The sequence below is a fragment of the Homarus americanus genome, unplaced genomic scaffold (assembly GCF_018991925.1).
Source record: "Homarus americanus isolate GMGI-L3 unplaced genomic scaffold, GMGI_Hamer_2.0 scaffold45562, whole genome shotgun sequence".
NCBI lineage: Eukaryota > Metazoa > Arthropoda > Malacostraca > Decapoda > Nephropidae > Homarus > Homarus americanus.
Genome location: NW_024744839.1, coordinates 8,170,938 through 8,187,093, shown reverse-complemented (window position 1 = coordinate 8,187,093; position 16,156 = coordinate 8,170,938). Strand labels below are relative to the sequence as shown.

The 16,156-nt window shown below is 39.0% G+C and overlaps 1 protein-coding gene across 1 annotated transcript in view; it reads right to left on the bottom strand.

Moving 5' to 3' along the window:
• Window positions 1-15,843, bottom strand: part of LOC121878112 (protein phosphatase 1K, mitochondrial-like) — a 142,630-nt gene extending 126,787 nt beyond the window's left edge. The window contains exons 1-2 of the mRNA XM_042384104.1: window positions 15,708-15,843; window positions 15,436-15,551 (exon numbers count right to left, since the gene is read on the bottom strand). Of these exons, the coding sequence (XP_042240038.1) occupies window positions 15,436-15,551; window positions 15,708-15,843 (252 nt within the window). The remainder of the gene's footprint in view (window positions 1-15,435; window positions 15,552-15,707) is intronic.
• Between the last annotated feature and the right edge of the window lie 313 nt (window positions 15,844-16,156).

The following is a 16,156-nucleotide window of genomic DNA, read 5'->3' as shown; positions in this document are numbered from 1 at the left end:
CGGACTGTAATTGGGCCATGCATCCTTACCTCCCTCCGCTGCTAGCTGTGATTGGTTTAAAGTAATATGACGTGTCCACCCGCGGGAGGGAGGGAGGAAAGACGACGCTTGACCTAGCCGCGGCAGTTTCATCCCTCCAGGCCACACCGTGTAAATGTGCATCCATTGTTCTGTAAAATGGCTTCCGCCGGACCACCGCCCCCAGAGAGAAACCTTTCCTTACCTGGACCCAGCCGCCCTAAGCCAAAAAGACACAACGTTCCTGAAGCTACGAGGTGAAGTACAAGATCATCCAAGAGTTGGAGAAAAGAACAAGACAGGTTGATTTGGCGCGCCAGCATGGTGTGAATGAATTTACGATCCGGACGATAAAGAAGGATGCAGCCAAGATAAGGGAGCACATGAACATCACAAAGTCTACAGGTGCTTCTATGATCAAGCATTTCCACAACCAGGTGCTTCTCAAGACGGAAAACTTACTTGTGAGCTACTTGGTGCGTCAGGCGCGACGGAACATGGCGGTGGACACGCGCTCAGTTAAGGAGTACGCACGTGAACTGTATGCTGCAGTGTCACGAAACATGGGAATTACAGAGCCCAAACCCTTTAATGCTTCCTCTGGGTGGTTACAGAGGTTTAAGAAGAGAAACAAGATCACCAATATCAACATTGATCAACATTGGTGGTGAAGAAGCTAGAGCTGACCGTGTTGTGGCTAGGGAATTTCCTCCGTTTTTACGTGAGATTATGGAGGAAGGACAGTACACCGACAACCAGGTGTTTAACATGGACGAATCTGGTCTTTTTTGGAAAAAACTACCTTCCAAGACCTTCGTTGTGAAGAATGCCAGCAAGTGTCGGGGCCGGAAGTTGCAGAAGGAGCGCATCACCGTCCTGTTTACCACCTATGCCTCCGGTACCTGTAAGCTCAAGTTATCGGTGATCCACACAGCACGCAAGCCGCACGCCTACAAGAGCATGGACATGACCAAGCTAAATGTCCACTGGCTGACCGCACATAAGGCGTGGATGTTCTCTGCACTGTCCCTCTCCTGGTTTGATGACTGTTTCGTTCCCGATGTGAAGAAATTCTGTGAGCAACAGAATGTGCCATTCAAGATTTTGTTGCTGCTGGACAACACACCAGGACACTCGCCCCTACTGTTAGATCGTCACCCCAACGTAAAAGTGGTCTTCCTTCCTCCCAACACTACGTCTATATTACAGCCCATGGACCAAGAGTTAATCTGTAATGTAAAAGCTGCATTCTCTACTAAAAAATTCAAGCTCCTGAACGACTACACCAACACCAGGGAAGAGTTGCGTAACCTGAGTGACACCAACACCGATAGCAAGAGCGAAGACGACGAGGATCAACAGTTGGCAGAGCAAGAAGTACTTTTAAAACAATTCTGGAGAATAATCAACGTCAAGAAAGCTGTGGACTTCTTGGTGGAGGCATGGGATCAGCTGTCTGTAGCAACTGTTCGTCACGCATGGAGACATGTGTTGCAAGGCATTCCGGGCGTTAGGCAGAGTCAATCTGTGACTGGTGAGGTTCAGACTGTTGCAGTAGCAGTGGACCTTGCCAGAGAAGCTGCGCAGAGTGTTACAGCTGCAGGCTTCTCTGAGACCACCAACGACGACATCCTGGAGGTGATAAGGGATTCTAATGTGACTACCGACGAGATGGTAGATGATGATGACGTCAGTGAAGAGGCAGGTGGTGCGTCATCCCAAGAAGAACGCCGCTTATCCCATAGTAATGTTAGGGGTGCCATCGAGTGTATCGAGAAAGCCAAGCTCCTCCTTTCCGACGACCCTGACGCAAACAGGTATGAAATCTTCACTACCCAGCTGTTGCAGACTATGGAGCCCTACATCAAGGTTTATCACGACAACATAAACACCAGCCGTCAGCAAAGCATAACAGAGTTCTTCGCCCGCAACCCACCACAGCCAGCCCAAGCCAGTGATAGTGACAGAGGCAGAGACAGTGATGATGACTTTGAGGGATTTGTCAGGGAGGCACTAGTAAGTGTGGATGACACCGATGAAGACTCACCTGAGGGCCAGTAACCTGCCCTCTACCTCGGAACCAGCCTCCATTCCCCTACGCCGACCCATCTCTTCTACTAACGTAAGTGTTAAACCCAACCTTGTTTTTTTCTAACCTAGCCTTCAGTTTATTCTTCTCTTATTGATTGTTCCCTTCTATATTATGTGTGGGCGAATACCATCATAAAGTTTAGATGTTATTTTTAGTAAAACGTACGTATTGTGTCGGGAAAAAGTGGAGTTTGGGGGTCGGCCCGGTCTCTATTTCAATTAATCCCATATGTTATGTTGTTCACTTTAAGCAGGCCGCCGTGGGTTGAATTAACCGCGTAAAGTGAGGGTTCACTGTGTATAGATATATATATATATATATATATATATATATATATATATCTTGATAAAATCAGTTGCCTCTGAAGATGTCTTGAATAAAGATGAAAGCTAAGGTACTCCGTTGTTTCCATTTTCCCGTGTGATTTTATCAAGATTAATCTTATCCACGTTTTCATTGTGGATTGACATGAAATATATATATATATATATATATATATATATATATATATATATATATATATATATATATATATATATATATATATATATATATATATATATATTACCCCGCCTAACGCGGTTTCACTTAACGCGTTTTATCATATACGCGGTGCCCCGCCAGAGCTGAACTTTCACTTAACACGGATTTTTTTTTCCACATATACGCGGTGAGTGTCCGGCTCGAGATGCTATTTTTAGATTTGCCCCACCCTGCCTGACTGCCTGTTTTAGCTCATAAAATTCATACAAATTACCCGGCCAGAATATAATTTACATTGCTGGAATTCTTATAATTTGGTGATCATTTTGAATATAAACATCATATTTTTGCATTAGACATACAAATTTTAGATAAAAAATTTTCTCAAATTAACTATGTTATCTTTTGTGCAAAATATATGACATTTATATTCAAAATATTCCTGGTCTTACAAGGAATCCAGCAATGTCAATTATATTATCCTAACTTTAGTTTGAGGTATTATTTATTAAAATTTAGTGGTTATCCCACACATCTCCTTGGGACGGTTGGTGGGGGGTGGGGGAAGGGAGGGACCGACCGACCATCTGTTACCCTGTGAAGAATTATTTTTTTTTTTATTAACTGAAGATATTTGTTTTAGCTCATAAAATTCATACAAATTATCCGGTCTGAATATAATTTACATTGCTGGAATTCTTATAATTTGATGATCATTTTGAATATAAACATCATATTTTTGCATTAGACATACAAATTTTAGATAAAAATTTTTCTCAAATTAACTATGTTATCTTTTGTGCAAAATATATGACATTTATATTCAAAATATTCCTGGTCTTACAAGGAATCCAGCAATGTCAATTATATTATCCTAACTTTAGTTTGAGGTATTATTTATTAAAATTTAGTGGTTATCCCACACATCTCCTTGGGGCGGTTGGTGGGGGGTGGGGGGGAGGGAGGGACCGACCGACCATCTGTTACCCTGTGAAGAATTATTATTTTTTTTTATTAACTGAAGATATTTGTTTTCGCTCATAAAATTCATACAAATTACCCGGTCAGAATATAATTTACATTGCTGGAATTCTTATAATTTGGTGATCATTTTGAATATAAACATCATATATTTTTCATTAAACATACAAATTTTAGATAAAATTTTTTCTCTAGGTAACTATGTTATCTTTTGTGCAAAATATATGACATTTATATTCAAAATATTCCTGGTCTTACAAGGAATCCAGCAATGTCAATTGTATTATCCTAACTTTAGTTTGAGGTATTATTTATTAAAATTTAGTGGTTTTCCCCCAAAAATTTCTCTGAGAGGGAAGAGCCAGCGAGTGTAGTGTGAGAGAGGGAGGGAGTTGAGTCCATTATTTGAATGGACATTAACTTGGCGACTGTATTTCTCTTAAGTATTAATTGTGTGCATGTACCGTCATAAAATTAAGATGTTATTTTTACTACAACATAGGTATGTGCCTTCAAAAAGTGGAGTTTGGGGGTCAGGCCGGTTTCTATTGGAATTAATCCCATATGTTCTTTTGTTCACTTAACGCGGATTTCACTTAACGCGGGACCCTCTGGGTTCAATTGACCGCGTTAAGTGGGGTACAACTGTATATATATATATATATATATATATATATATATATATATATATATATATATATATATATATATATATATATATATATATATATATATATATATATATATATATATATATATATATATATATATATATATATATATATATATATATATATATATATATATATATATATATATATATATATATATACAGTGAGTTCTGCTATAACGCGTGTTTTGATAACGCGAATTTGCTCTAACGCGATTTATGAATTCGGAACAATATTTGTATAACGCGATCGCTTGTTTGCTATAACGCGATTTTTGCTTACTATTTCTCCAATTTTGTGGTATTAACTGTGAATATGGTAAAGAAGAATATCTCCAAAAAGCATTCTGATGATAGAATTCCCGGTGATTATCGTAAAAGAAAGGATATAACACTTGAAGAGAAGCTTGATGTTATCAACCTCAAAATCACCCTTCTCCCCCATCAAGTTACATTCATATTTTTTCAAGGTAAAGTGTTAAATTTACTGTATGATTTCATTATTAGATATGAATGTAACATTTATTTAGACTGTGCTATCCTTTGTGTTAGGCTAACTACTAAATTTTTTCGATTTCGAGTAATCTGCACCTAACCCTATTTTCTCCATAAGCCCTGTTATTTCTATTACGCGATTTTCTATAACACATATTTTACAAGAACACAATTATCGCGTTATAGCAGAACTACCTGTAGGTGTGCACGGTGTAAGTTAAAGCAATAAATTTGTTTTTTAAAAAACTTGGTTTCTTTTTGGACAGACCTCGTACGTGTGTTGCAGTAGGCACATACACCTCCCTTAGAACAGAAAGAGGTATAAAGGTTGTAGTTGGAGACTTGAAAAGGTTTGGGTGAAGCTGCTTTGGTCAGTTGAAGTTCAGATAGTAGTAAGAGATCAGGGCAAGAGGTTAATAGCTGGTGCTCCACAGAAGGAAAATTGGATCTCAGGCCGCGAATGTTGGCAAAATGAAGTGAGAAAAAAGCCGATCCTCCAGCAACCGCAGTGACCTGTACTTTATATTTTAAAATAATCACACATTTTGGCGCAGTGACAGATGTTTGTTGTGGCTGCATTTTTTTTGTGGGGTGGGGGGTGAGTATGATATACAGGGGCCCCCCAAATTCGAGGATGTTAGGTTCTCAAAATGACCGCGAATTGCCAAATCCGCAAATAACATTAGCGGACCAAGGTGGGGGGGGAACATTTTTACTTGTGTACAAATAAATGTGTATAGTATACCCTTTATGTGTATGCCCTGAGGAAAATTATTTCTTTTACCTGTAGTATTGTATATGTGTGCTTGTGTACACACACACACACACACACACAAATAATTAATACAGTAGGATCTCATGTTTCGCGACTAATTGGTAACGGTTTAACGGTTTTAGTGTCACGAAAGTTCAAATCGCGAAGCGAGTGTCAGGCAAACCCCCCTTATAATGACCTACAACCCACCAAGAAAATGACATTACCATAATGTATTCATATATATTTTATTGTACATATTGTTGATAACAATATTTATATACACTCATACTGTAGAATAACTTACGTTGATGGAGTCCGTGAAATGCTTGACGGGACTGGTAGATGGGTTCCAAGGCAGGGAGGGATGATTACTGCTTCCTCCTGCTCCCTCCTCTACATCTTCCCTAACCTCAGCATCAAATCCCTCAAAGACTTGAGGCAGCTCTTCCACCAGTAAGTCACCCAACACTTTAATATCATCATCGGTGGTGCCATCATCATCTCCTAAAGTGATGTTTGTCAAGGCATGAACAGGCTGGGCCTTGCACAGGTACCGAGTAATAAGGGCCTGCTGATGAGCATTAACAAGGGACATGTACAAGGCATTATATTCCTCCATACCCTTATCAAGGGCAGAGCACATAAGGTTCCGAGGATGAGACCTGATATCGTATTCTTCTAGCTGTTCACCGACACTTGCGATGTTTGTGAGCAACTCGGTCAGCTGGCGTGTTGTAGGTTCACCAGGCTTAACGTTATCCTCTTTGTTGGTTGTTATTCTTCTTGTTTTTCATCATCCTCCAACATTTCTTCAATTGTCGGTTGCTGCTGATGTTGACCAACGATTTCTTGCAAATCTTCAACCTGAACATCTGTAAACCAGAGTGCTGTGACTGACCGCAATGCCTTCACTGTGTCCATTAGTGTTGTCACCACGGACTGCCTCTCCCTGCTTGCCGCGGTCTGTTCTGCCCCACTTATCCTGGAGTTAGCGAACAAAGGCTTCCATGCGTGTAGTACTGTTGCAACATCAATATTATGCCATGCCTCAACAATTCTGTCCACTGCATTTTTAATATTATATTTCTTACAAAATTCACAAATTGATAACACTTCATGGTTGCGTGGTGGTAAGGTGCTAGGAGTCAGGTCGTCTACCATCTCCTCCTCCTCCTGGTTAGCTGGTAGAGCCTGCTCACTGTCAGAGAGTTCTGCCTCGATTTGTTGTAACTCGACTAACGAGTCTGTCTGACGACAAAAGGCTTTATAGTGACTGATAGTAGAACAATTTAACATTACTCATGAATTCATGGTCAAGTGGTTGCAGAAGCTGTTCTGGCATCAGTCGATGCACTCTCCCCATGGTAAAGGGTAAACTTGACTGCATAACGCTTCTTAAAGGCAGCCAACCAACCAACAGAAGCATTGAACGGTGGTGGAGAGTTAACACGTTTCTTCTGTGCAACTGCAGCATAATAAACACGTGGCTGATGCCTTATCTGTGGCCCAGACAGGTCGCCTTGCTCACGGTTTCTTCTTTCCACTCACTTGAGAAGGTAATGTTCTGTGATAACAGAATGTTATCACAGAATGTTCTGTGAAGTATCGGAGAACGACCTGCTACTAGAAAATCTTGAGAATACATTCACAGAAGCAGTTAAGGCTTCCGTGTTCTTCTTAAGGGAACATATAGTTGATTCAGGGCAGTTGAACCTACGCATGATTTCACAGGTTCGAGCACCACTTTTGATCATTTCAAGCATCTCTCGTTTCATTTCAAGGGTGTATTTCCTCTTCTTGATCCCCTTACAGTAGTCACGCTTGGCTTGAAGCTTTCCTTGTTGACCTTCTCTACGGTCATCATTACCACCAGAACCGCTCCCAACATTTACATTATTAGCACTTCACTCATCATTAATACACAAGAATCGCTAATACACAAGAATCGCTAATACACAAGAATCGTTAATACACAATAATCGCTAATACACAAGAATCATTAATACACAAGAATCGCTAATACACAAGAATCATTAATACACAAGAATCATTAATACACAAGCATCGCTAACACACAAGAATCGTTAATACACAAGCATCGCTAATACACAAGAATCGTTAATAGTTAAACAAGAATCTCACGAAACGTAAGCACAATGGGTTATATAATCCAAGGCCACTGCATCGCTCACTTATTCAAACTAACTGCCGTTACGCCATCAACAAAAAACACTCGGTGGGTCGACGGATAACAAAAGACCGTGACAATGCGCGCTGTCCACTCAACAATGACTCGCGAAACTGGTAATGAAAATCGCTATTCTTGAGAAGCTGGAAATTTTAAGTGACGCAAAACATATGAATCGCGAATATAAAACTCACTAAACTTGAGATCCTACTGTAATTGGAAAATCCTCTCACAAGTAATCAGAAACAAATAGAGCACAGATTTGAGGGTAGACTGTCACATTTTTAATAAATTTTTTCTGATTATTTGTGAGAGTATTTTCCCATTATTATTTATATTTGTATGTGTTTTGTGTGTGTGTCTACACACACACACACACACATATTTACAATACAGTCAGAGTAAATTACAGTACTGTCTCTAGAACACATGGCTCCCTGTCCCAGCCGCAAAAATGCTGGCAACTTTAAAACTACCCACAGACATTCTTGGGTAAATCCAGGGTGTCATCCGCGAATAACCGAGAACCACGAAGAAAAAATCACACGGTAAAAATCCGTGAACTTGGGGGGCATACTGTACAGGTTAACCTCTATTTGCAATGAGGTTAGGTTCCTAAAAATCTGAAAACACCACCACAAGTCGAAATATCGTAGAACAGGTTCATTATAACATGGAGTTCAATGGGATCGGTTCCTGGCCAATAGGAGACCCATATGTATCATCGAAAAAAAAAATCCTAGAATACTACTAGCACCACAACACTCACCACATCATTAAGAACAAGTATGGTCATTGTAGCACATCCTCTTCAAGACTAAGGGGACTCTTAAGGTGGAGAGGAGACATCAACCGAAGCCCCACACAGATTCTGGGGAGTCCGAAGAGTGGAGACTGGAGGTGTAGCCTTCATCTTGGCCTTAAAGATGGAGCAAAATGCTTGCCAGACATTTTCAGTTACACTGCTCACTTCAGTCACAAAAAATGCAATACCGTAATAATGATGGGAACTCTATTCTTATTCTTTTATGAAAAATGTAAGAAATAATGCAATGAAGGTGTGGTAGGGGAGTAGTGGTTCTCATGTTACTGACCTGACCTGATCAATGTCAGGTGGGGGATTAGTGGTCTCATGGAATGTCAGGTCATCCATTGTCAGGGTAAGGGATTAGTGGGTCCCTTGACCTGAAGATGTTTTTATTCAAGACAAAAGCTAAGTAACAAATATATTTATGGCAAGTAAAAAAGTGCATAAACGATTATTCACAACATTTGCTCTAACTGTGTTAAAGAAATGAGTGAGAAGCAGCAGTGGCGAGACGCAGTTGGTGGGAGAGCGAGAGGGACGAGACCTTTGACCTCCATGTGACTGCCACCTCCTAACCCAAGTGAACAGCATCTGTTCTGAGTGTGTTAGAGATGAACTTGATACAAAATGATTCTGAATAAATTCTCTACATGAGTGTTTCAATAAGACATCCTCAAACATGTTGAAATTTTCAACATGATATAATGAGGGGGACTCATTTTTGTTTATAAAAAACGTAAGAAATGTTGATACAGGAGTCTAAAAAATCAGTTCGAATTAAGTTAGAAACACCATTTTTTTTTACTAAATAGTTTATCTAATAGTTTGGTTAAATATATATATTTAAAAACTAAAACTCTACATGATGTGGCCATGTGAGACACCTTGTCAATGGAGCTGTGTGTGGATTTTTCCCACCCTGTACTGAGGAAAGTTTTCTCGAGAGTCTAAGCTATACATATCACACTGTACACGCCTTGAGTCTACAGTATCAGTACAGCATACCCTGATAATTTGAGGACCTCGATTATTCGCGGAAGACACCCATGAGGTACCCAAGAATGTCTAAGGGCAGTTTTAAAGTAGCTGGTATTTTTGTGGCCGGGACAGGGAGCCATTTGTTCTAGACAGTAATTTCTTTAACCTGCATTGTATATATGTATGTATGTATGTATGTATGTATGTATGTGTGTGTATGTGTGTGTGTGTGTGTGTGTGTGTGTGTGTGTGGACCTACACACACACAAAACACATACAAATAAATAATACTGTAATGGAAAAATCCTCTCACAAATAATCAGAAGTTAACTTTAATAACAAAGCACGGAGTTGACTTCAGGGTAGACTCACAATTTTAATACATTTTGTTGTGTTGTTTCTGGTATATGTGAGAGGATTTCCCCATTATTATTTATTTGTTTGTGTTTGGTGTATATCTGTGTGTGTGTCTGCACACACACACACACACACACATATATATACAGTACAGGTAAAAAAATAAATGTCCTAATGGCAAACACAAAGGAAATATACATTTCTTTGCACACGAGTAAAAATGTACCCCTCCTGGTCAGTAAATGTTATTCGTGGATTTGGCTATTCACCATCATTTTGAGAACCTAACCCCCACAAATTTAAATGGCCTGCTGTATACTGACCAATCTCCTGAATGCAATACGTAATTGTTATAACTTTTTGCATCTTTGAACACTTGTGATGGAGGTATGGTAGGGAATTAGTGGGCCTCATGTTACTGACCTGACCTGATGCAATGTCAGGCCCACCCACTGAACATAAACTCTTGTCTCAAATTACTGACCTTCTGTTGCAATGTCAGGTCTCCCATCATCGAGGTGAAGGATCAGAGTGTAAGCACTTCACAATCAAAACAAAATCACTTCACTAAAACAGTGTACAATGTGAACTTTAGTGATGATCAATAAGAATTGAGCTCCATTTCTTACATACATGTAACAGAGAAGAAACAATGCCTGGACTATAGTTCACCAGTTGGGCACGAAGCAGCATTCAGGTAGAAGACACCTTAGCTGACAAATGAAGTGAGTGATGCCTTCCACATACCAAGTTGGCAGGATGATATCATTAATGCGAGTTCACTTACATCGCAAACATGGAAGTGGTCTTACTATATCAGTATCATTAACACGAATTATCGTAAATTGAGAGATCGTAAATAGACGTTTACCTGTACGACGATGCACTCTCTATACGTTTGAACAATTGAAACACTGTACGTACCATAAAATAAACACAAACACTTAAAAATACCTGTTTTTCACAACAATTTTCATCACTTGCACAGATAGCGAAGTAATTTATTGTATCCACACAGGGGAATTTATTGCACAGTTTACACAAATGATGGCTAAAGGTTTGAACAAGAAAAATATAGTAAAATAGACAAATAAACATTTTAGAAATACAGGTACTTATTTATTTAAACACTTATATAAACACTTCACAACACTTTGCATCACTTTTCCAGACTGTTGAGACATGTTTATGGTATGGACAGAGGAGCAGTACTGTGCAGTTTACAACTGATGGTTGCAAGTTTGAATACATGAAATATAAAAATAAACACTTTACAGGTGACTATTACTGCACAATGGAGGGCACGCGTGTGTGAGATAGATAGTGAGATACAGTTTTTTACATGCCTAGCACAGAGTATGTTCTAGTTTGTCTATTGAGAAAAACTAATGCCTTCATGGCACCGCTCTATGGTCAGTTGTCACATAGCTAATTGTAGATGAATTACCATGGGAGAAGAGACCTACAGGTATGATGCACCAAAATCTCAAGCATCAATTAGAATTACTGAATTTTGGGTGAATTTTTCTCTTAACTGAAGCAAATACGAGTCAGTGACAATTGGACGAGACTAACTCATATTTGCGTCATGGTGAGCGAGTGTGTTTAAAGGAGCTCACACTGCCACAACAGTCTCTGGCAGGTTATTCCAATAGTCGACAATTCTTAATATGACAGCATTTTCTGGCAAGATAGTAAATCAGTTCATAACTCTTACTCCCAAAAAGTTATCTTTGTCAATTTTCTGTACTGTACAGTATTTGTGGCTTCTTTAACTTGAGGCTGTGACCTCTAGCATAAGAAAACCATTAAATGTTTTTAACGTTTCATTTCTTAAAATAAGTACCAAGTATTTTTAATATGTTTCATCAAATATGTTTTGTAAGGTTTAATATCAAACAAAGATAATTAATCAGCTGATGAAAACCTAAAGTTTCCTTTTCCCTCAACAAATGGCACTGGAAACAGCATCTATGCAGAGCACACATGATTCATGACACCCCAAGTTCAATTGCTCCATCACTCGCCTCGAGTCTGAACAACTGCAGTCCAAGAAGCAGCTGTTCAGACTCAAAGTGAGCTATAATTTGAAGCACGCACGACCAGAGTGGACAAAGCGCCAGAAAAAATATGGAGACCTCTGAAACTTTCCTCTCTGCAATCTGATGCCCGCCTCCCTCACCAGCCCCGCAGATAGTGATGCGTGGGTAGTTTTCTTAACAGCAAAATCGACCAAATTGACACTTTCAGAGGTAGTTTCCCCTACTCCTTTTGTGGGATAAATCTTGATTTTGAACATAATGGCTTTTTGTCCACTCTGGTCATAGTCAACTCATTTTTTATAGTGTTGTGAAATAATAGAATTAGTGTTAAAGTGAGGAAGAGTGGTGGCCGAAAAAGAAAATTTTTGTGTACAAAGGTATTTTTTGGAGCAGCAGTTCTGTATCCTATACACTATATACTGTATTATTGAAATACAGAAAATTCTCGACCCCACATAAATTATATCATGGATCTACTGTATCTATTAGAGGAAGCAGCTTATACAAGCAGAATCTAATGATTGAGTGTCTGTCTAGCTCACAGTGCATTGTGGGTGTAACAGCAGCCTGCAGGATGTTTAAATGGAGGTAGAAATCATGAAAACATATACCTACTGTACTTATGTCAACAGTTCACAATATATTGTAATATGAAGATTAAATAAAGTTTTATCCTCTCTAAATACTCATCAAGTGTCCTGTGAGCAGAAGCCAAAATATACAAATCCCATTCACTCAACCATGCACAGTCAGTCACGCCAGTAAACACCCAGGAAGCCAAAATGTTCCTCAGTGTTTTATGGAAAACAAAATGCAACAATACAGTATTACCCCGCCTAACGCGGTTTCACTTAACGCGTTTTATCATATACGCGGTGCCTCGCCAGAGCTGAACTTTCACTTAACACGGATTTTTTCCACATATACGCGGTGAGTGTCCGGCTCCAGACGCTATTTTTAGATTTGCCCCACCCTGCCTGACTGCCTGTTTTAGCTCATAAAATTCATACAAATTACCCGGCCAGAATATAATTTACATTGCTGGAATTCTTATAATTTGGTGATCATTTTGAATATAAACATCATATTTTTGCATTAGACATACAAATTTTAGATAAAAATTTTTCTCAAATTAACTATGTTATCTTTTGTGCAAAATATATGACATTTATATTCAAAATATTCCTGGTCTTACAAGGAATCCAGCAATGTCAATTATATTATCCTAACTTTAGTTTGAGGTATTATTTATTAAAATTTAGTGGTTATCCCACACATCTCCTTGGGACGGTTGGTGGGGGTGGGGGGGAGGGAGGGACCGACCGACCATCTGTTACCCAGTGAAGAATTATTTTTTTTTTTATTAACTGAAGATATTTGTTTTAGCTCATAAAATTCATACAAATTATCCGGTCTGAATATAATTTACATTGCTGGAATTCTTATAATTTGATGATCATTTTGAATATAAACATCATATTTTTGCATTAGACATACAAATTTTAGATAAAAATTTTTCTCAAATTAACTATGTTATCTTTTGTGCAAAATATATGACATTTATATTCAAAATATTCCTGGTCTTACAAGGAATCCAGCAATGTCAATTATATTATCCTAACTTTAATCTGAGGTATTATTTAATACTAAATGTTAAAAACCCTGGAAGGGAGGATTGGTGGGGGGTGGGGGGGAGGGTTGGGACTGACCGCGCGGTTGGAAGAGGGGGGGAGGCAAGGTGGGGTACTTTGATTGACAGATAGTGTTGTAAAGATTATTTTTTTTTTTATTAACTGAAGATATTTGTTTTAGCTCATAAAATTCATACAAATTACCCGGTCAGAATATAATTTACATTGCTGGAATTCTTATAATTTGGTGATCATTTTGAATATAAACATCATATATTTTTCATTAAACATACAAATTTTAGATAAAAATTTTTCTCTAGGTAACTATGTTATCTTTTGTGCAAAATATATGACATTTATATTCAAAATATTCCTGGTCTTACAAGGAATCCAGCAATGTCAATTGTATTATCCTAACTTTAGTTTGAGGTATTATTTATTAAAATTTAGTGGTTTTCCCCCAAAAATTTCTCTGAGAGGGAAGAGCCAGTGAGTGTAGTGTGAGAGGGGGAGGGAGTTGAGTCCATTATTTGAATGGACATTAACTTGGCGACTGTATTTCTCTTAAGTATTAATTGTGTGCATGTACCATCATAAAAGTAAGATGTTATTTTTACTACAACATAGGTATGTGCCTTCAAAAAGTGGAGTTTGGGGGTCGGGCCGGTTTCTATTGGAATTAATCCCATATGTTCTGTTGTTCACTTAACGCGGATTTCACTTAACGCGGGACCCTCTGGGTTCAATTGACCGCGTTAAGTGGGGTACAACTGTATTATTCTATCTTCTTATTCTTTATTCATACATGCTAATTAACTTGGAGTTGAATAGTTGAAAAATAAACAGGTAGAATGAAGAAGTGGAGGGTGAAATCAGCTGGCAGGAATGTGCAGCTATGAGCCTCTTGGAGGCACAGGTACCTTGGCGACTCCTGCCAAGATGACCTTAATAAGCACTTTTTATGTTTTCTTTTGCACTACTGCATTCATCACCATCACTTTTCATTTGTTTTGAGACATTTCAATGGCAGCATACCTGGTTAGAAACTGCAATGCTTTCTGAGTGACAAAAGAGTGCTGTGGACAGCACGTGACACTGTACTGGCCAGTGCCTTGAAAATAAACTCCACCAAGATGCCTAGGGTCACTGGCTAGCCAGGCTGGGTTAGTCTGCCATTGACTTTGGCACTTGTTTTGGGTTTACACCCACATTTCAGTCATACACCTAGGTAGGAATTTAGGTCCCACTTCTTTAATGATACTGTACTGCACTGGGCCATTCACCAGGATGTAACCCACAACAGCCCGGTTCTTTCTCACTGCTAGGTGAACAGAGGCAGCAGGTGTAAGGAGACTTGCCTGGTTTTTCCCCTTACCTCAGAGTACAGTATAGAATAGAAAATGTGTCTACAAATGCACTAGCTCAGCTGGCTGCTTAACTAAAGACAAAACATGATTAACCTCCCTCCATGAATAATAATGTGAGCTGATTCACTGATAACTTTGCTCATTAAAGCAAAAAGAAATTTGTTAATTGAATTAAAATACCCTAAAACACTAAGCTAATTAACAACTTGGCTGAATAAAATCATCTGGCATCAGCCAAATAAAATATTAAAAGTGACATCCAGTAGAGAAGGGGGTTAAACCGAATTCTTGTTCATCAGTTACTCATTTAGTGGGACTGATTCTACCATACTAAAGGACAAATGTTAAACCTGGTATCATCATAATGGGCCAATGGGTGTGATGAGGAGGTGGGGATGATCCATGCATTCATGTGGGTTAATACAGCACCCTGGGCTAAATAACTGGGACTTCCCTAAGGAAAATTAACTTCCCTATTAGCAGCTTTTATTACCATAGGCTGCCAGCCAAAAGTTACAGGCCAGAAAACCTCTGCTCTTTTGAAGATGTTTACAGGAATAACTCTCACCTTAAGATTTTGTGCACAATATTCTGAACACTCCTTCCCTCCATGACCATCGAAAACTGCACAACACAAAATATTGTTGGGAAGTTCCACTATAACATATCTGTAAAAAGAAAATACTTGTACACTAAAATACAGAAGCCAACATACATATCTAGGACTGGAGTATATAATCCCACTTTATGGCCTGGAGAATGAAAGGAGACTCCCGTGAAATCATCATCATCAATGTTTTAAGGCCATTTTCCACAGTTGTTTGTGTCAGCAGTGATTACCTAATAGCAGCAATTTGCAGCTGCTTTTGTCAGGTTCTAATCTCTCAGGTCTTTTACCACAACCTGCCCCCATGTCACTCTTAGCCTCCCCTCCACATTCATTTTTGCATCTTTTGACCCAGTTGGTCTCCTCCATGATCTCCACATGCCAGAACTATCTCGACCTACTTTTGCGCAAAACCTCATCAATACTCTCAATACTCAAGACCCCTTATTTTGTCCCTGCCAAAGGGATCAACCAAGTACAGACATAACTTGATTATTGCTGCTTTGTTATAAAGCTCTCTCTCCTGTAAGATTATTTTGTCCAGATAAGAAGTCCCATGTGAGAACTAGCAACAAACACCAGTGTCTTTTTTTTTCTCTAAGGTGCACACTCAGACAATGAAAACAGCACATATTAATCAGCATCTGCCTCCACAGTTTTGAACAATCTCCTGCAGGTGATA